The 22,608-nt window shown below is 44.5% G+C and overlaps 1 protein-coding gene across 1 annotated transcript; it reads left to right on the top strand.

Annotated features, from left to right (window-relative positions):
• The first annotated feature begins 721 nt into the window (after positions 1–721).
• On the top strand, positions 722–22,314 carry LOC134398172 (sulfotransferase 6B1-like). Its single transcript, XM_063125419.1, has 7 exons — positions 722–975; positions 14,016–14,161; positions 15,789–15,878; positions 17,609–17,732; positions 19,933–20,027; positions 20,817–20,973; positions 22,184–22,314. Exons 1-7 carry the CDS (start codon positions 774–776, stop codon positions 22,312–22,314), a joined length of 945 nt encoding a protein of 314 aa, XP_062981489.1. The 5' UTR covers positions 722–773.
• Positions 22,315–22,608: the final 294 nt, after the last annotated feature.

The following is a 22,608-nucleotide window of genomic DNA, read 5'->3' as shown; positions in this document are numbered from 1 at the left end:
TTGGAATGGAGAGAGGTTGTGCCAGGGGTGGGGAGGAAGATGAAGGAGCCACGACTGGATATTTGTGGAGGATAATAATTGTGGGCTTTAAGGTGGAGGGGAATAAGATTGCTCAGCATGGTGGAGAAGACACTCTGCACATGCACAGAAGTATGTTCTTCCCATATTCCAAGATTTAATTCTACTATTGAAACCAGACTCCTGGAATGAGTCTTGATGAATCTTGATATAAATTATGTCCTGGGAAGGGAAAAGGAGGAAGAACTCGGGCTTCAAGTAGAATGCAGAGGCCAGAGTTGTGAAAGAGTCCCGGTGTAGGTGACAACTAGCAGAAAGGAAAGTGTGTATATGTGTGTGTGTAAAACTAGAGGTGAAGGGAGACAGAAGGTACAGTTAACATTTGCTGGCAATGTAGGTTAGGACCCTGCTTAATTTCTAAAGAGAAGTTACATTTCTTACATATAAACCAGTTTTCCTCCTGGGAAAGAAATAAACCCTGTTGTTGACATCTGCTTTGCTTATTACCCCAGAGGTAAACAAATGCAGTCAATCTGCAGAGGGGAAACCAAAGGTCAGTGTTTCTTTATAGCATTCTCAGTAACTTTATTTCCTCAAACCTTATCACCACATAAAAGCCATGACGTTGTTTGTTTATACATTGCCGCTTTTTTTTTTTTGAGATCTTCATACCGTAAGTGTTGGTCTGTTCAGGAATAACGACTCCAATCGCAGCCACCATTTGCATCAGGATCCCGTCCAAGGAGGAAAGAAACATGAGCATGAATAGGAAACATGCTATTAAATTTCTGGACAAGATATTCACTGATGGGTCCAAGCTAGCCCCAGAAGAGAAGCTCTTTTCCTATAAGGATGTCTTGTATCCTGTTATCCTTTGTCAGCCAGAAACTTTTCAAGCTCTTGAAACCTTTGAAGCACGGATGGATGATATAATCTTGGCAGGATATCCTAAAACTGGTGAGTATCCATCTTGTCCAGCCTAACAGAAAGTTGGATGGAAGGGTGTGCGCATGTAATGTAGTGGATCAAATGGATGCAAATGAGTAGCTCTTCAGATATGTATGTATAGAATATTGACCCTTAAAATATTTGAACTTAAAAAGATCCTGGAAGGAAGAATTCCCACAATATCTAGTTTGGTCCTTTCTGTTGTGAAAACAAAAGGGGTTATTATGTAGACTGGGATTTCATTAAAGGTAGGCGGTGGATCCTAAGTTAATTTAAGGGTGCTGGTTTGCGAGTGAAGGAGGATGCATGAAAGAAGACACAGACACCAGAGCATTGGGTATAACTAGGACCTCTTTATTGAATAATTTGGTTAATCCACCCTCCCTGGATCTGAGTGTGACAGTGCGGGAATCACTATGCTATTCAGGCCTACTGTCAAAGGGCGAGCCACTCATCAAAGCAAGAAGCCGTTTTACCGGCTCCTTGCTCATGTGACACTCTGAGAGTGTGGGGAGACCATCCCCCTGCACCCCCGCCCGCTGCCATAAGGGACAGCGGGTAGATGCAGCCAGAATGGTCTCCAACTGCACACCATAGCCTGACTCGCGAGCTGCACAACCCCGAGGAGCAGGTCCTCTGGCTATGCAGCTCACCGCCAAGGGTGCCAGTGAGCTCACCGTCCCTGTCCTATGTTTACATTCCCCCACCTTCCTGCCACAAAAGGGGACCAAGCCTCAGCTTAGGTCCCCTTCCCCCACTGACCCGGGAAGAAATCCCGCAGTCCCACACTCAGATCCTGCAGGAATATGTCATTTCCTACATCAGAAAGGTGGACCCCATCTGCCCTATGTAGCTCCGGCCTGCCTGGTAAAATATCGGGGTGCGGGATGACCCATCCCCGCTTTCCCCACAGAAATTCTCTAATTTTTCTGTTCACTTTGTGAACTGCCTTATTTAAACCTTTAATGCTGCGTCCCTCGCGCCAATGGCGCCGAGGCAACATACAGGACCAGACGATCCACATCAATGGCCATCATCTCCAGATAAATTCAAAATCCTGCCTAGCCTGTATAATCAGGGCCTTTCCTTTTAGAAGACCCAAATCGTTCCCTCCCAGGTGTATAACCAACACCTGCGGAGGGCCAAACTTACACTCAAACTGTGATAGAACATCAAAGAGACCTCCCCATCTCAATCCACGCTGTCCCACCCAGTGAACGGCAGCCACCATTCCAAGACACAACTGCGAGCCCATGTTTGTCCGAGACGTTCTGCGACTGGCCCAAAAAACCATGCTGTGCCTGCATAGAAGGATATGGGGAAGCTCCGGTCTAGGCCCAACATCTAGTGAGGAAAATATAACTATTAAATGCCAAACTCAAGTTAACGCACGTAACTTTTAAAGGCCTTGGAATGCCATCGGCCGATAGTCTGAATCCCTGCTTCCGGAATCCCGGCCATTGCTGCCGTAGAAGCCGCTCCAATACGGAAGGAGTGTGTTCCGAATTGGCAGTTGTCTAATCTTAATGCCTGTAGGGCTTTCTTGGCCACTGACCAAAACTGAAATTTGGTTAGAGGAGATTTGTCTCTATGGCAGAACAGGTACCCTTGCCCTAGCCCTCTAGCAAACAAAAAGGCCCGTAGCGCAGCCACCGGGCATATCTCAGTACATCTTGAAGATGCCAAGACTATGCTGGCACCTTGCGCCCTTTGATCGGTCTTGGATTGCCTCAGGGCAATCTTCACCTCATTCTCAGTAAGCGAAATATCTCCAACTTGCAGCGCCTTGTTGGAAACATCTCCCTTAGAGGACGCAAAGACCTCACTAACCCTAAAAGCCCCCCAAAAAATTAATAAAGCGCCAGCGTGGAACAAGTCTTGCTCGTACGGTGATGAACACAAGACCGCCCACTGCTGACGCAGGCCCAATAGAATCTCAGGGGTGATGGGTTTGCGTTTGTCTGGGGGGGCTGGGGCCGTTCTAGCCCAGCCCTCCAACATCCGCCTGATTCTAGGGTCCGAGGTAGTGTCCTCAAACCCCATAATCTTGGCCTCAAAAGACAGGCCCGCTAATTTCCCTTTTAGTGTTCTACTGGCTATGTCCCTGTTGTGTGATGCAACGCAAAATTGCAGCAAGTGTTCTATGGGGATGGGCCACTGGGCCACTAGCCCCCAGGACATACGGAAGGCGTGGAATTCCCTACCTGCGCGCTCGTATAGTGCTCTGGTACCTGGGGCCACTGATCTCCTCATTGCTTCCAACGCCTCGTCTCTCCAAGATCCCACAAATGCTTGGGCATGGGATCGGGATGTTGTCGGGCAGTCGGGGCCAACTCCCGGAACCTGGAAATCTGGTTGCGCGACAAAGCGTCAGCGATTCCATTATCCAGTCCGGGAACGTGCCGTGCGTAAAATATAATATTAAACTGGAGACAACGGGGCGTTAAAGCTCTAACCAGTCTCATAACCCGCTTGTTTTTAGACGATAAGGAATTAACTACCTGTACCGTGGCTTGATTATCGCACCAGAAGTGTATAGAAGCATTGGAAAGAGCATCGGCCCACAACCAAACAGCCACTACTATTGGAAAAAAATCCAAGAAGGTTAAGTCCCAGCAAATGCCGGACTCCTTCCAATGCTTAGGCCACTGTTGTGCACACCAGCGATCCCGCAGGATCACACCTAAGCCGTATGAACCAGATGCATCCGAATGCACCTGTAATTGTGCTTCTAATAATAAGTCAGCCCTCCAGAAGGAAACCCCATTGTATTGGTTTAGGAAAGAGTTCCAAACCTCAAGGTCTGCTCTCATCTCCGCAGATACTCTGATACGATGAAGGGGTCGTCTGACACCCTTCATCGCATCACATAAACACCTGGAGAATGCTCTGCTGGGAGCAATTACTCTACAAGCGAAATTCAGGGGGCCAACTAGCTCCTGTAGTTGCCTGAGAGTAATTTTATGGGCCTTGCCTATGACCTTAATTATCTTCTTGAGTGATTCGATCTTATCACTGGGAAGGCTACAAGTTTGATTACAGGAATCAAGTTGTATGCCCAAAAAGGTTAAGGAAGAAGAAGGACCCTCAGTCTTCTCTTGAGCTAGGGGAATGCCTAAGTGGGCAGTCATGTCTTGAAATTCCTGCATGAATTGAGCACATTGTGGTGAAGAAGCAGCCCCGGCAAACAGAAAATCGTCCAAATAATGGACCGAGTTCTGTGATCCAGTTCTACGCTGCCACAACCATTCTGAATCTTTCAGAACGGAATGTGCTGAATCTTTCAAAAACAGAACAAGACACAGCACATCCCATTGGGAGAGCCCTGTCCACATAAAAATGCTCCTGAAATGAGAACCCAAGTAACTCGAAGTCCTCTGGATGCACGGGTAACAGGCGGAAGGCAGACTTGATGTCGCACTTCCCCATTAATGCCCCTACCCCACACTGCCGTACCATACGTACAGCAGTGTCGAAAGAGGTATAGTTAACCGAGCATAAATGAGCAGGGATGAAATCATTCACCGAACCTCCCAGGGGAAAGGATAAATTATGGATTAAACGATACTCCCCAGGGGCCTTTTTGGGCACGATGCCCAAAGGAGACACCCTCAAACAAGGTAAGGGAGGTTGCTCAAATGGTCCTAAAACCCTACCAGATTTCACTTCCTTTAATATCTTTTCCCTAACCAGATCCTCCATTCCACGAACTGACGCCTGGTTACTGGAAAAAACAGGGACCCGCGGGCCCTGAAAAGGAATCCTAAAACCCAACAAAAATCCATTGAACAGGAATAAAGCGTCATCACGTCGTGGGTAATTGCTCAAAGACGCTGATAGTTCCTGGAGTCTAATTGGACTGGGGCCCTTTTGGAGCAGGTCCTGCGTTATTAGGTTTGCCCCCTGGGTGGAAATCTCTTCTGCCCTTTGACCCTTTGATCTTGGGACATCCTGAATAAGGGTGCGCCCCTCCACATATTGAACACTCGTGTTTAAACTTGCACTGTGTACATGCACATGTGCCTTTGGAACTGAATTCCCAACATAATAATCGGGGTTGAACCGACTGCCCGGCTGGCCCCCGATACTGTGAGGGCCCTGCCAGGCGTGAAAGTATATGCCCACTGTCTGCCCTCTCACCAGAGATAGGCTTGGCAGGGGTCATAAACTGCAACCAAAGTTCAGGCTCTTTTACATCCCACTTGATCTCAGGGTTGAACTGGGCCTTCAACCAGAAAGCCTCATCGTAACCTAACCAAGCCGGACCCAGATACTCTGTGTAGCACCTAAATATTATATCTAGGTATTTTACTAGCACTGTTGCTTTCTCCGGGTGTTTTAACAAAGCTACCCCAAGGAAAATAATGTATCCTGCCAACCAATTGGCCCAAGTTCTCTTGACCTTCTTTTTCTTGCTGCATTCCTGATCCCTGTCATTATTATCTTTGTCTTTCTGCTCCTCCTCTCTAAACAAGAGAGAGAAGAGATCCACAAACTCACCCTTCCATATCTTCTCCTTAGTGGTAGGTAATAGGTGATATCCTACCGGTGTGGAAATCGCACCATAAGGAATATTGGACCCTTTGGCAGAGGAGTAAGGATCTGCTTTTCCTTCCTCCTTACTAGGTTCGGGATCAGTCTGAGTTGTCTGGGTAGCCTTAACTGAAGCCGTGGAAACAGCTTCACATATAGGATCTGTTGTAGTTTGGGTTTCCGCTACCACACGCACCGGTGTACTGGTCGTGGGTTGCCAAACAGGCACGCAGGCCTCTGGTGTTGCCCGTTGAGGGCTTTCTACCTCCTGTGTCTCTTCAAACTCAATGGGTCTAGAAAATGGCCAAAATGGGCTCATGGCCCACGGAGGCATACCCCAATGTGAAAACGGTGAAGGTGAAAAACCTGCTGTGGTGCACTGATACTCACTGTGTGAGGAACTACCCGAAGCCACGGGCGTGGCCATGGGCACAGGAGGAGCGGACATTGTTATAAGCGAAGCTTCAGAAACTTGCATAGGAGGTGAAGTATCCTGGACCACGTCCACTGCTTGTGCATCGATGGATTGATCTGCAACAGGAACTACAGGTAAATTATTTGCTGGCTTGCTCCTATGCTTCCTAGTTCTGGTATTAGCATCCTTGTCTTTCAACTGCTGTTTAAGAGCTGCATTGTCGCGCTCTAAAGCAGCAATACGCTGTAGCACCAGTGACATAGAGGATTCCTCTTTGTCAGATGAAGAGACTATGGGTGCCAGAGTGGGGCGCTTAGCCAACTGGCAGGGTGCCTTACCCTTTCCTTTACTTCCACCCAGACCTTTCTTGGGAGGCATGATCACAATTGGCAACTGCCCACAATCACACCACACACAGACACAGACACAGACACACACCCACACACCAAAAAAATAATAAAAAATAATAATAATTAATTATTTAATCAATCAATTAATTAAATAATTATTTAATTAAACAATTAAATTTAAATGAATTTAAATTTTTGATCTAAATTAAATTAATTGGAGTATGAATCAGCTACGCTTAAATTTCAATCAGCTAAATTAATTTATTAACTTTAGGATTTTAGATAAAACTTAAAATTAAATTTGCAGTGAAATAAACTTAAGATAATATATATATATATATATATATATATATATATATATATACACACAACTATATATACCACTGTAATAATCAAATCAAATTGTTTGTCCAATGGGAAAACAAATAAAATAAGAAAATTGGAAATGCAAAATATCAAATAATATCACCAGACACACAGCTGGCTAAATTCAAAAGAAATAATTCAAAAACAAAAACGCCACAAAAATCCTGCACCTTAAACTTCAGGCAGAGGATAGCACAAACCAAACAAACGCTATACTTCACACAAACACAAGGTAAGTCAAAAGTGAAACCAAACTTTAAATGGGTCAAACCTAAATTATTTCAGCCTGCCTTACTTAGCTTCAGCAAGGTGGCTGGCTTCCAAAAGCAGACCCAAACAAAAGAAGCTTGCCAGAAAATAACTGCCTGTCCCAACGGGACTGGGCCACGCACTAGGCCGGGCAAAAAGGAGAGAACTAAAACCGAAGCGTTTAATAAGAAACCTGCAGGGGGGGGTTGTTGGCTTGGATTGGGACTGGGCAGAATGGCGAAAATAACGGGGAATGTGCCCCGAGAAGTGACTCGTCCCCCCCAAAGAATGGCCGGGGCAGGGGCAATCCCTACAGCCAAGACCCTCTAAACTTCCCCCCTTCTACTCCAAACCACTATAAAATATAAGGAAAATGCTTCGTCGTTGCCGCCCGCAAGATCCGCCGCGCCGATGAACTTTAAAATCAAGCCTCGCTGCCGCAGAAGAACCGCCGATTTGCCGCCAATTTCACCGCCGCAAACGAAGAACCTCTCCCGTCCTTGCTGTCCGATCGACAGCCGAAAACGAAAGAGGCCGAGCCTCGGGCAGTGCGGCTTCTTATAGCCACGGCTCCGCCCTAGGCTCACGAGGCTCAGCAACAGAGCCACATGAGCCCTCTTCTTGCCTGACCCTCCCCACTCGAAACCGTTGCCTTCCCGTCCAAACTTAGGTTGGGCGGGGAAGCCTATTTTGACTTATAAAGACTTACACAGCTTGGGACCACAATACCTGATGGAACGCTTCTCCCGACGTGAATATACTCGGTCACTACGTTCAACATCTAAGGTCTTCCTCCGGGTGCCTACTCCGAGAGAGGCTCGGAGTGTGGCAACGAGGGACAGGGCCTTTTCGGTGGTGGCCCCCAGACTATGGAATGATCTCCCTGACGAGTTTCGCCTGGCACCAACGCTGCTATCTTTCTGGCACCAGGTTAAGACTTTCCTCTTTGCCCAGGCATATGGCGGCACATCTAATCACCCACATGTTTAGTTTTTTTAAAAACAGTTTTTAATGCTTTGTGTGTGTATGTTCTGTGTTTTAGAATTTTAAATTTTGTATACTCATTTTTATCTTAATTTTAGAATTTCTGTAAACCGCCCAGAGAGCCCTGGCTATGGGAGCGGTATATAAGTGCAATAAATAAATAAATAAACTTCATGGAGGGAACATTTCTCTTGCTGCCTATGGAAACTTCAAAGATATATAATAAAGAATAAAATGGATGCCAAGATAAGTTAAAATAAAATAAAGGAAATTTGCCCCCCCTCTTTTCCCTGCAGGTAGAGGAGAGCTCACTCAAAATTGAGAGGACTTCCATCCATCCTTAGACAATTCCTCCCTCCCTCCAGCCACTTTCCATGCTCCATCCCACATTGTTACCATAGAGACCTCTTCTTCTTTTTTGCCAGGGAGGGGTGTTCACATGGCTGCAGGGAGATGCAGAAGTGCTCCAAGGACTGATAAATTATGGGAATCCTGCTATACCACAGCTATACCACAGTGCCATCTAGTGGTTGCAAAATGAAAGGCAGCCCCTGGAAAAAAGGAGCTGATCTTAATTAGGGGTGTGCACGGACCCCCTGCTCCGCTTCACTTCCAGATCCACGATTTTCGGATCGGGCTGTTTCTCCCCACCCCCGCTCCACCCATTTCCACTCTGCTCCGCTCGGAGCTCCGGATCCGGATCGGAGCTCCGTTTTTCCCCCCATAGGGTTGCATTGAAAGCTAAAAAAGTAAACAACTTTTTTTTTTGTTCAAGTTAGAAACCTCACATTTGGCACCATGACACCTCATGGACGTATACACACGCACGCCAAGTTTCAAGGCAATCCCATTATCCCCTGATTTTTGGGGAATTTATGAAAATCAGGCACCCCATTCAGACCCCTTGGGATAGTTCCATCAATTTGCACGTTAGAAACCTCAAACTCGGCACCATGACAGCTTATCCATGTTTCCACATGGACGCCCAGACTCAAGGCAGTCCCATCATCCCCTGATTTTTGGCGCGGCTCTAACCTCTAACGCGCCACCCATAACCCTAATTCACACCCCTTTCGATAGCTCCGTCAATTTGCACGTTAGAAACCTCAAACTTGGCACCATGATAGCTTATCCATGTGTCCATGTATAAGAATATAATAATATGTTTAAGAATATTACTAAATGTAGGGAAATGGGACAAGAAGTGTGTGTATGCTTTCCCCAAAACCACAGGACGCAGAAAGTTGAGAGTAGTCTCAAAATGACCCCCATCCACGACTCTCTGAGCACAAGAATTTTCAGAATGATAGCTTAAAAAACAACCCAGTTATCCCCTATTCTTTTCCGCAATGCAATCCTATGGGCAATCCTTAAATGTTTCAAGATGGCGACCGGAGCGGTCCGCCTGAAAGAGGAGCTCCGAAAAATGGGCGCTTCTCTTCGCCTTGCTTCTAGGGGTCCGCGGTCCGCTTCTACCTCTGGGCAAGGTGGAGCAGGCCAATTCGCTACTGCTTCTACGCTTCTAATCGGAGCGGAGCACATGCCTAATCTTAATCCCACAAAGAAAGTGGAAGCAGAAGCCTTGGTAATGATGTGGGATAAAAACCTGATGTAGAGAAGCCCTAAATCAATTCTTCCTTCTCCACAGCAGCTTCCAGTGCTCCATCCCAATTTATTCAGGAGGTCCACCCATAGAAACTTTTTTTGTGGGGAGGAGCAGAGAGATGCAGGAGATGGGGATTTTTTCTTTCCATGAAACTCTTTCAGTTAACTTATTTTAGGGAACCATGCCAGGGTCATATTTTTGTGAGCTGCCCTGGTGTGTTGGGTTATTGTGCCAGAACTTTTCTCTCTCTGGAACTCTGTTTGTGCTCAGAAACAAACACACATCACGCAGGTCTTACACAGCAGAGCTGGTTTATTTCCTTCAGGCTTCTGTGCAGTTCAATTCAGATCAGTTCAGATCAGCACACTGAGGCATACACAGAGAGCGATGATCATAGAGCAGTGATCAGTAAGCAGTGATCAGTAAGCAGTGATCAGTTCCATTTTACACAAGTGAGAAACTATATACACATCTTACACAATTCTTATCTACATTACATACAGCTGTGATGAGGCTAACTTAGAATCTTGGCAAGGTTCCCAGAACAGCCTCTATCTCAAGGTAATTGCCCACAGATAGTCTTTCTCTGTTTAACCCTGAGATAGCCATACACACACAATTTTAATGACTAAGCAAGTATTTCTTTTCATATACTTAACAGTCCTCCTCTTGCGCATGTTGTTTAAATTGTGTTACAATCTGAGACCCAGCTTTAAAAGCATCTCTTTGTGTTTTACCATTGAACGTTCCACCTGTCCTTCCTCATTTTGTTTTACTTTGAATACCCATTTACTGTTAATGGCTTTACGACCTTCAGGTAAAGGTACTAGCTCCCACGTTTCATTTTTTTCCATTGCTCTGATTTCCTCTGACATTGCTTCATGCCAGCCCTGAGCTTCTGTAGGTTCCATTTCCTGAATTTCCTCAAATGAAGTAGGTTCATAGGCTATTAGTAAAGCTCTATGAGAAACCTGTTTGCTTTGGTATTCATCTGAGTAACGAATTGGAGCTTTGCGTTCCCTTTCTGATCGTCTTGGCATAGTTACAGGCATAGTTTCCTCCTCTACAGTTTCTTCCCCCTCCCTCTCTTGCTGAGATTGTTCAGGAATTTCTTCTGTTTCTACAGCTTTCTGTTCTACAGGCAAACTTACATACTGTTTTGTTTCCTGCATTTGTTCATGAAAAACTACATCTCTGCTCACAATTACACTTTTGTGATATGGAGACCACAAACGATAGCCTTTTGTTTGTGTATCATATCCCAACAGTTTACATTCCAAACCTCTTTGAGCTAGCTTTCCTGGTCTGTTTTCTTTCTGAATATGAGCAAAACATTTACTTCCAAAAACCCTTATATGTGACACTCTAGGTTTTCTTTTGTAAAACATTTCATATGGAGTTTTTTCATGTACAGAGTGGTAAAGCCTGTTTAACAAATAATTTGAGGTGGACAAAGCTTCTGCCCAGAACAGATTAGACAATCCTGACTCTTTCAATAGAGCTCTTAACATGTTCTGCAAGGTTCTGTTTTTCCTTTCTGCAACTCCATTTTGAAATGGTGAATATGGAGCAGTAAGGTCATGTTGTATACCCTCATCACTGAGGAATTTTTTAAATTGGTTGCTGAGAAATTCACCTCCCCGGTCCGTTCTTAGATTAGCTATAGGTTCTTTAAATCTATTTTTACTCCACTTAACAAAGGCTTTAAACTTTCCAAAAGTTTCACTCTTCTGTTTTAACACATACACAAACCCAAATCTACTGTAATCATCAACAATAGACAAGAAAAATCTGTTTCCTCCTTGACTTGTCTCAAAAGGACCTGCAAGATCTGCATGAATTAATTCAAAAATTCTTTTTGTTGTTCGCTCACTATGTTTTGGAATGTTTGACTTATGACACTTGGTTTCACTGCATACATTACATTCTACATAGTTAGAACATGGTTTGATTTTCACCCCTTCACACAATTCTGGAATCTTAGAAATTGTTTTATAGTTAGCGTGACCAAACCTTTTATGAGTTAAATGGATACACTCTTGGTGTGGTTTGCAATTGGCTATTGTTTTTGTTGTGACTTTGCTGGCTACAACTTCATTTTCTGTACAAGTATTAATCACATACAAAGATTCTTTCATTATTCCCTGCACACACACCTTGTTTCCCTGTTTTATAGTACAATTTTCTTCAGTAAAACAAACCTCATACCCCATTTCTGTTAACTGAAACACACTTAGAAGGTTTGTTTCTAATTCTGGTACATATAAAACACTTTGTAGTTCAACTCCCAGACAATCAAAATATACATTACCCACACCACAAATCTGGATTTTTGTTCCATTTGCAAGGGTAACACACTTTTGCTCTGAAGTAGAAGTTTCCAAGGTAACAAATGAAAGTTTGTCTTTTGCCATACTTATTGAAGCCCCAGAGTCCAAAAACCAAGGATTCATTGTCTCTTTGATTCTTGCTAGAAGACACTTCTTTGTTGATTCAGCTTCATTCATGTTGTTTTCTTCTCTCCACTTTGCTGTCGACTGCTTTTTTTTCTTGTTGTTGCAATCCCGCCTTAAGTGTCCTGTGGAACCACAGTTAAAGCATTTCCTTGCCTTTAATGCAGCCACCACATCAGAAGTTTTATGGCTTTGTTGAAATTCAGCCACAGGATGTTTAAGGCTCTGTTGTTTTGAAGCTTGTCTTCTTTCATAGGTTTCCAGTAGTTTTCCAGCTACATACTCGAGGGTTAAATTTTTCTCCTCTTGACTTTCCATCATGGTGACAACCGCGTCGTACGATGAATCAAGACTTGACAAAATCACATAGACTTGGTGTATAGTTGTAAACTCCATCCCTCGTGCCCTGAGTTGATTGAAGATTTCTCTCATGCTTTTCAAATGGTTTGACATAGACTCCCCTGGTTTCAGCTTCATTCCATACAGCTTCCGGGTTAGAATTACTTTACTGCCCGCTGTTTCTCTTTGATATACAGCTTGTAGCGCATTCCAGCACTCTTTTGATGTATTCAAAAACTGAATGAAGGAAATTTGAGAGTCTTCCACAGCTAATGCAATAACTGCCATTGCTTTTGCATCGTCCTTAAACCATTTAGCATTCTGTGGATCTGCTCTATCTGGTGGATCCTCTGTGACTACATACCACAGTTCAGCCTGAATCAGATACATTTGCATTTTGTAAGACCATAATGCATAGTTAGAGTCATTCAGCTTTTCCAACAATTGATGCAAACCAGACATATTAGCTCCTGCCATTTCCTCTGCTTTAGGAATTGGTATCTCACCGTCCTCCTGCTCAGAGTCCTCCTCAGAGTCAGCCGACTGAGATTTTTCCTCACTTTGCAGCACTGGCTTTAGCTTGATGTCTTCCTTCATCAACAGTTTTCTGTTTTAGCAGACTCCTGGTTCTGGTTCTGATACTGCACTGTTCCCACAAAGTTCTGGATCTTCTGCCTGGATTAGGCTGGCGTAGGCTGGTCTAGGCTTCCTGGACTGGACTGGGCCCATAACCTTTGTTGGGTTATTGTGCCAGAACTTTTCTCTCTCTGGAACTCTGTTTGTGCTCAGAAACAAACACACATCACGCAGGTCTTACACAGCAGAGCTGGTTTATTTCCTTCAGGCTTCTGTGCAGTTCAATTCAGATCAGTTCAGATCAGCACACTGAGGCATACACAGAGAGCAATGATCAGTAAGCAGTGATCAGTAAGCAGTGATCAGTTCCATTTTACACAAGTGAGAAACTATATACACATCTTACACAATTCTTATCTACATTACATACAGCTGTGATGAGGCTAACTTAGAATCTTGGCAAGGTTCCCAGAACAGCCTCTATCTCAAGGTAATTGCCCACAGATAGTCTTTCTCTGTTTAACCCTGAGATAGCCATACACACACAATTTTAATGACTAAGCAAGTATTTCTTTTCATATACTTAACATGGTGTAATGGTGTGTATTTTGGGGTGACTAGATCTTGAATGGACAATTAAAACCTTTGCACTTTACAAAAGACCTGCTGTAGGTGGGATTTACATTATGAACAGCTGCTGTCATTCATTCACACACACACACTTGTAGATCAAAATAAGAGCCTGCATTTTGGATTCTCCTTATGGTCATGGCTATGGAGGTTGTTTTGACAAAGGCCTACTCTTCAAAATGTACCACTCTACCACTGAACAGAGGAAAACATCAATTGTCCACATTTTGTCACTGCACTGCACCCTTTTCATAGGGGGGGATGAGTGGAACAGTTTGCCTCATTAGAGGTTTTCAGTAGAGGCAGGATGACCTGCTATGAGGAATGCTGTAGCAGCAGACAGCCTACGTTGAAAGGGGTTGGACTAGGTGACCATTGCAGCCCCTTCTCTGATTCCCTCAGAGGGTATCATCAGACTGTATCAGGGGGAGGCTTGGGATGGTGTCAAGCAGCAGGGATCCAGATCTTGAAAAAGCTGCATGACCAGCAGGATGGCCACATGTGTCAGCCTCAAGCACACGCTCCACACATTTTCCATTTTTTTTCAGGTAATAACTGGCTTACTCACATCCTAAATAGCCTGAAAATCACTGCTGAAAAATATACAGAAGAGGAAATGAAAAGGAGAATTGACATTGAAGAACAATTGGCAATGACTGAGTGCCTTGAATTTGGGGATCCAGGCAAATTCAAGGTAAGCATGGTCAAAAGCTTACTAATTCTTGTTGCCCTTTAAACACTCAAGGTGTCTGTTAGCTGGGAATCCAACACAGCTGGAGGGCACCCGTTTGGGGAAGACTGGTCTAGGAGAATCCATTTTTGTATCTGGGTTTAGAAGTATCAGGTCCACTTGAATTTTATACAAAGCTCTATTGTAAAAGGAGAAGAAATTTGGATTTTTGTACTGGAGGAAAATGACATTTCCTAGGGGCATGTTTTTCTCCATACTTGATGTGCTCATGCCTATATTGCTAATCCTCTTGATGTACAGAAGACGGCCAGTTGTTCTACTTTCAAATCCTAGCACTTCACATGCAGGTCATATTGTTCACTACATTTGTGGCCTTGCTAGATAGCAGGTTAGCCTGGTGCGAAGCTCGGGCTCGTCCTTGTGCATCCAAATGACACACAGAGGATCCCGGGCTCAGGCAGGGCTCAAACCTCCCTGGCCCCGAGGTAACCTGCACCTCTTTTGGCCCAGTTTTTCCCATAGTCTCGGGCTCTGCCCGAGACCGCGGCCATGTAGACTGTTCCACTGCTTTTCCCGGCTACTGCATTTACGCCTGAATAGCTGGGAAAAGCGGCGGACGGGCTGCAGCACTCCCAACGCCGCCATGTCCCCAGCCTCTGTTTCCCACCCACCCCATGTTTCCCGGCCTGCGATGCCCACCTCCATGTCCCCAGCCTCCGTTTCCAGCCCCCGATGTCCTCAGCCTCAGTTTCCCACCGCCGCTATGTCCCCCAGCCTGCAACATGGCAGCAGCGGACATTGCAGGCTGGGGGACATGGGGTGGGTGGGAAACGGAGGTTGGGGACATCAGGGGGTGGGAAATGGAGGCTGGGGACATTGGGGGCAGAAAACGGAGGCTGGGGACATTGGGGGTGGTGGGAAATGGAGGCTGGGGACATCAGGGGGAAGGAAATGGATGTTGGGACATCGGGTGACGGGAAACGGAGGCTGGGGACATGGGGGGGGGCGGGCATCGCAGGCCGGAGGAAGTGGTGGCGGCGGGAAACAGAGGACATGGGGAGATCATGGGGGAGGAAATCAGGGGAAAGGGGGAGCAGGGGACCCATTTTTTTTTAAAAAAACCCTACATTTAGCGGTGGTGCGTTCCTGTGCACACGGCCCCTTTAAATGAAAATAAAAATGGCGGACACGACGGGGCTTTCCTAGACCCCGTCACGTCTGATGTGTAGATGGGGTCGACAGGCTGTGCTACTTCTAGCGTGGCCTGGCCCCTCCTCAACGCCAGATTTTAAGGTAGGTCTAGCAAGGCCCTTGGTAAACTAGCTTCCCAAAGGTAAACGGAAAGCTAGAGGGACAGCTCAATTTTGTGCATTTTCCTCTTCATGTAACACAAGAAGTTCAAACGGTTCAGTTACTTGCTGTCTGTCAGATCTTCAAGATGAATTCATAAATAATTGTTTTAGTCAACTTATATAATTTTTGTAAGTACTGCTAGTGAAATAATAGTCCTAGAGGTCTGCAGAAAATAAATGCTTCTGGTACCTGTAGTTTTTAAAACAATGTAGCTGCAAAGATAGGAATTTATTAAATTTGGTATTGATTTTGGTATTAATTTTGCATTTTGTTACAGAGGATGGCAAAACTGCCTTCCAGAAGGACCATAGCAACTCATCTCTCTCCTCAATCACTACCCTCATCTATTTTCAAAAACAAAGCGAAGGTGGGTACATAAGTCACATAAACTTTAACCTATTATGAGTTTAATGTTTGACTCAGTCCTGCCTAGCAGTGCAGTTTCGCATACACCAGCATTACCACTGTGGTTGTCTATGACAAACTATCTCTAGCTGTGTTGTGGTCTGTGACAAATTAATAGTAATTTCTGGCCTGAGAAGGGGTGAAAGAAGGACCAGTTGTATTCACAGTTTCCTGCGTGATAACCTTGAATCAATTTTTACTCATCAGGGGCAAGTGAAAGCAATTTATTTATTTATTTATTTATTTATTTATTTATTTATTACATTTATATACCACCCCATAGCCAAAGCTCTCTGGGCAGTTTACAAAAATGGCTATTTACCAGCCTGTCATAATGTCATATCTCACAATATCTGCCTTTCCTAGTATAGTACTATTGACATGCCCTGTGGCATCACAAAAGTCTTTGTGAATAGGACAGATACTAAATAAATATGGCTATAAATGACTTTCAGCATCACTGCATGGTGGAAGGCTGCTGTGATTAGCGTTGGACCGAAACCTGCACCCTATTTTGGGGAACTTTCTCTCTCCCTGTGAAAGAGTCATTGTTTTTCCTTCCTCTTTCACAGGGAGGAGGACAATTTGGAGAATTTTCTCCTTGGGGAAGAGGACAGGATTTCCACATACTTTTTAAAAGTGTAGCTGGTTGCTGAGGGCCATTCTTCCTATTTTTTAGTTTTTTTTAAAAAAGCCCAGCAACAGCCCCTTCCTCCAGCATTTGGAGGAGCCCAGCAGTTCTAAGTGAATGCTTATTGGAGACCATGTGACCTCACCCTCGCAGGCTGCTGAAAATGCCTGGGGTGTTTTTTAAAAAAATGAAAGGAAAGGAAAAAGACCTGGCTACGTTTAAAAAGGTATGTGGAAAACCTGTTCCCCTCCCCAGGGAGAAAATCCCCCCAAATTCTCACCTCTCCCAGTCTCTTTTGCCTGAGTTTTCATTCCCCTCCCCCCACAAAATGCTGAAAATGGAATGGTCATTTTTTTTGGCACAGCACTAGTTGTGAAAGTCATTGCAAGAAATGATACTCACATATTGACTCACCTAGAGTCAACATACAATTGTTCTTTTCCATTTGGCAGGGCAACTTGCGACTGACTTTAACCATAACTTCAAAAATAGATTAAAATGGTATTGAAATTAGGACTTCCATTGATGTTAATAAATCTCTATGTGATTAACTGAGGCCATAGATAGACAGGGCTTTATCCCGGGGTGATCCCCGGGATCGTCCCTGTGCGTCCACATGACGCACAGGGGATCCCGGGATCAGGGAGGGATGATCCCTCCCTTGCCCCAGGATCTCGCCCTCACCTTCGATCCGGTTTTTCTGCAGTCTAGGGATGATGTGGGTGGGCATCGTGGGTTGTCCCAGTTCATCGCGGTCCCTTGCGAGGAGCTGGGACCTGCACACAGGGGTGGGGTGGAGGGAGGGGGGAAATTAAGTTTAAATTTAAAAAACCCTACCTTTCTGCATACGAGTGTTCATGCACTCTTCTTCTTTAAGAAAAAATTAAAAATGGCGGCCGCAACGTCCTTTCCCTCTGAGATCTCATGATAAAAATATTGCAAGATCTTCACCCCTCTGTCCCACGAGACTGCTAGGTCTAGTTGAGGCCTGAAGCTCCATTGAATAATAAGCTGTGTAAGTAATGCATATTTTTAAAGCATCTTTCTTACTTATTTTTCAGATACTGGTGCTGGTTCGAAATCCTAAAGATACAGTAGTGTCTTATTTTCATTTTAATGAAAAGATGCCTTGTTTTCCTGCTTCAGCATGGGATGCATACTTTACAGATTTTATGAATGGGAAAGGTATCCTGTCGTTCTTGCAGCAATTGTTAATAAAATGGCAGGACAGCAGCCTCACCCTCCTATGGATGACTGTTGCAGGATAATTCAGTACTTTTTTGACTCAGCAGAGTTCTGAAGAATCTCTGACATGCATTTTATCTGTGACCCAAGCTGCAGGCTATTCCCCAAACTCTAGGAACTTTTTTGGAGGGGACGTTCTACAATTTGTGTGGATTTCTGAGTAATTGGGATACATTCAGCCTAATTTGTGCAAAATTGCCTGTAATTTGCACAAATTACTCAAAAATGGGTGCAAATTGCACCACCTTCCGAAAAATGTGCAAAATTCCAAGATGATTGGCAAACTTCCTGAGTAGCTCCAGATCAAGTCGGATGCAATAGCGGAAACTGAAACAAGTCTGGAAGGCCGAGCCTAAGAAAATTTGTCGTACCCCACTTCCCAAATGGATTTCTACAGGATCCCCAAATCCTCCTTAAACCTTTGGCCACATTTCGATGCCTGGTTGGCAGCAGTGACCATGAATTTGTTTGGTCAGCTTCTGTTGATGTGCCAGTGGCATTCTTTCACATAGAATGTAGGGCCAAACTAGGGTGGCCATATGAAAAGGAGGACAGGGCTCCTGTATCTTTAACGGTTGCATAGAAAAGGGAATTTCAGCAGGTGTCATTTGTATATATGGAGAACCTGGTGAAATTCCCTCTTCATCACCACAGTTAAAGCTGCAGGAACCCTGCCCTATTGACTAGATACAAAAGACTAGATAACTGTGGTGATGAAGAGGGAATTTCACCTTGTGCTGCATGCATACAAATGACACCTCCTGAAATTCCTTTTTCTATGTAACTGTTAAAGATACAAGAGCCCTGTCCTCCTTTTCATATGGTCACCTTAGCCAAACTCCATCTTTGCCAAATCAAACACAGCAAGGCTTTGTATGATTGACCTTAGGGTAAGTGTGCACAGCCTGATCCAGACTGAGTTCATGGTGCTCCAGTCCCATTTTAATTCTGACATTCCCCCACCCCCCAGGAATGATTAAAACCTTAAAAAAAAACAAAAAACGCCAGCAACAGCATTGATTTCAATGTGCTTTATCTGGGGTTGCCCTTGAGGACCATCCGAAACTTCTGCTGGTTCAGAATCTAGCAGTGTGACTTCAGTCAGGTGCTCACCTTTCAGAACATGTGATTGCAATCCTTGATTAGCTCTGATTGTTGCTAGATTGTTTCTGGGCATTATGAAATGCAAGGGGGTCAGATTAAATTATTTGAGCCATGCTATTAAGAAATGAGCGGTATGCAAGTCCCTTTTTCGAATATTTACAGATTCATCAATTTTGTTGTGACAGTTAAGGGGGGAGAACCCAAGACTTGGGGGCTGTATAAATGTTGTCTTCTCCCCAGGGTGGCTCCAAATCCATGCTGCATCACTTAAATGATGCAGCTGCTGAATCGGAGCCCCCCTGGCAAAGAGCCAATGATGCACAGCAGAAAAGTTGGGGACTTACCCCAACCTTTTCTGCCCGATCGAGGTCAGCACAGCTCTTCCACTATCTGTCCTCGCTCCAGTGCTGCGTCAGGGGCGACCTCCCATTGGTTGCTAGAATCTGTGGAAGGGGGAGTCCTAAGATCTGGAAAGCCTGCTCTGCCTCCCCCATTAGGGATTATTCTGACAAATACTGTGCAGGGAGTTGCCTTCCTCATTGCAAGATTACTTCTGTTGAAAATAAATTGATTTGAACTGTCAGTAAATTCTCTGTAGATGCTTCATTTTATTTTGTTTTATGTCACACTTTTGTAGGCATGGTAGGCATTGGTTTGGGTCTGTTTGTGAGGGGGAGCAGGATTGGGCTACCCACTGCTCCACAATGGGGATTCCCAGAATGGATCCTTGGCCTGTGGCATGGGAGCTCCAGCTTGCCATATCTTGAATGGTGGAACAGGGGTTCACGTTGGTGGTTTGGGCCATGCAGAGCCAGGAAGGGAGAATCAGACACCAGACGAGCTGTCCAATGACAGTTGTGCTCTGTGCCCCTGCCAATCCTCTTCAAGTAAAACCCAATTAAGATACAGCCAATTTATTAACCCATATAAGTCTGTGAGTCTAAATTGTTCTCTTCCACTCACTACTCGGACCCAATGTGCTGTACAAGGCGCTGCACCTCACAAACCACGTCGCTCCTGTCTTCTTTTTCTCCAGTGAGTTGGGGCTCCTATTTTGACTATGTCAAAGAATGGGACAAGTATATCGATGATGAAAATGTCATGGCCGTAAGTTACGAAGAGCTAAAGGAGGTGAGGTTAACATCAAGAGATACAAGAGACAGGTGTGATTTCTTCCTGAACTTCTGCAGATACAATAAATGTACACGGCCCTTCATATATGAATTTCATTTCTGTGATGAAGGTGTAGAGGCATTCTGTCTAATTTCCTCATGCAGGTGGTTTCTTGAGAGATGAGACAGCTAGAGTTGAGGAAACACAATAAAATAGTTACAAAGGGAGTCTTAGGGCATGCTACATCTCTAGATATTGTAAAACTCTGAGGACAGTGGGCTAACACCTCCAGCTATTCCATTGGCTTGTGGAACCTGGTCTGGCATAGGGTTGTTCATCATGTGGGAATCTGGCCAGATTCCAGCACTGCCCCAACTTGGCTTGCCCTTGTGAGCCAAGCCAGGGATCTGCCCCTGAAATCTGGGAACTTGGTGGTGCAGTGGTGGAGGGGTCAGTGAGAACATCCCTCCCTTCAGCCACTGTGCAAATGTGGAAAGTCTGCCAGCTGGCCCATCTTGCTATGGGGTGAGTCGGCCCAGCTGGCAGATGTTGGACTGGAGTCCAGGGTGCTGAGCCAGCAAAAGCTTCCCAAGCTCCACCACCCAAAAGGATTCCTCTGACATCCTAAGCTGACATCATGACTGAAGAAGCAACCATGCTTTCCCCCCCATCTTCTATCCATCGTCACCTTCTGTTTAAAGTTTAGTTCACAGAGACGTTCCTTTTTGGTGCACCAGTGCACCAGTGCAACACCAATGTAATATTTCTGATGTGTGCAATGTGATATCTCTTGCCTTTCCTATACAGGATCTGAATTTGGGATTGAAAAAAATAGCTACATTCTTTGGGTTTTCCCTGAATGAAGAAGAGTTTCAAAGAGTTGTAGAATTGAGCAGCTTCAAAGCTATGAAAGAAATAGCCCACAAGAGCCATGGAGCATTTGGAGAAGTTCTTTTCCGCAAAGGTACATTTCTGGGGGAGGGGGGAATGGGTGGAGAGAAGATTGTTCAAAAATAATCTCCAGGAAGTGGCCATTGCTTCACTACTCTTACTTGAGACAATGCTAGGGGTGTTGTTTTTAAAATGAGGTTTATGGTAAAGCTTCTCCAAAGGCTAGCAAGATTAATATTTCACCTTATGCCTGTGATTTCATGGCATCCTTGTCCTTTCCCCAGCTGTTGATTTATTTATTTATTTATTGTCAAGAAATACTTTTGTAAGCCGCCGTGAGAGCCTTTTTTGGCTGAATGGCGGCATAAAAATCCTTAAATAAATAAATAAATAAAAAATAAATTTATTGTTCAAAAATGCACAATGACACACACAGTGTATTTGATTGAATAAATTCAGTTCAGAAATTGTTGAGGGAAACTGTGGAGAAAAAAAGCCTTCCCACCTCATCTCTGCTGAGGCCTGGAATCCCATCATGAATCCCTGCCCAGGACTCCCAGTCAAAGTTTTTCATTCCAGCACCAAGGCAGGATCTACACGACTGCTTTTAAATGGTTTTTAACAGTAGTGACAATGGTTGGGGCCCAGGACACATTGCTTATACAGTTTTCAAAGTGTTTTCAAAGTGTCATATCCTGCTTGGTGTAGATCTCTCAGCATCCTGTCACTGCCCAATACTGGGGCTCAACTAGGTAGTATGTTTTCTACCAGTAAGCGTCAGCATTGGAGGGGAGGCGCTGATATAGGAACAGTAGGCCTCTTTGAGGGCCTGTTACTGGAAGCCCGTCAAACACGGAGCTAGCCCTGTTTCTGCTGCACCTTTTGTTTGGTTTCAGAAGTGGATACATAAGATTTGATTTTATTTTTTAATGAGAGCCAGACTATAAGGGATTTGTTCTTTGAAACCCTTTATGAAAATATCTGATTGAGAAGATGATTGTGTGTTGAAAATTGTTGCACTCTCAACCCTTAGAAGTTTGTTATGAATTTGTGGTTCATCAGGGGTCATTTTAGGAGAGACAGTTCCTTATGGTGAGTGTTGAATAGCATGTAGTTCTTTTGTTCATGCCCTATCCAACACCAGTGTGATGTTCAAATCAGGAGCAATCCATTACGATGACTCTCTATAAAGGTGAAATGACTTATTTGGTCTGAGGGAGGGACACAATCATAATAAATATGCTCTCAACAGCTGCTGATATTCATATATTAAATGTTCGCAGGATGTGTTGGTGACTGGAAAAGCCTGTTCACAGAATCTCAGAACCAAGCAATGGATAGAAAATTTGAAGAGTGTTTGGCTGGAACTAAACTAGGAGCAAAGATAAAGTATGAGGTTTACTGCAAGGTCTAAGGAGGCAGCCCCACCCTTTGAAGATCTGCCTGTCTCTTGAATTGCATCCGGAAATAGTTCACTCTGCTTCTTTTGCATGCCATACAATATTTGGAGGGTAGCGTTGGGATATTGCCTGGCTGTACCAAGGCACAATTATAACAGGTGACTGATTTGCTTGGTGTTTTAGTTACAAGTGTTCCTGTCTGTTTGCTGTATAATTGTTGTGAACTGGCCCAGAGAGCTCTGCTTTGGGGAGGTGTAGAAATGTAATCAATACATTTAAATAAAAATGTAAATAAATTCTTGCCACGA

The sequence above is a fragment of the Elgaria multicarinata genome, chromosome 4, assembly GCF_023053635.1.
Source record: "Elgaria multicarinata webbii isolate HBS135686 ecotype San Diego chromosome 4, rElgMul1.1.pri, whole genome shotgun sequence".
In the NCBI taxonomy this organism is placed as follows: Eukaryota; Metazoa; Chordata; class Lepidosauria; order Squamata; family Anguidae; genus Elgaria; species Elgaria multicarinata.
Note: the sequence above shows the minus strand (reverse complement) of the source record. Positions and strands in the feature narration are given on the sequence as shown.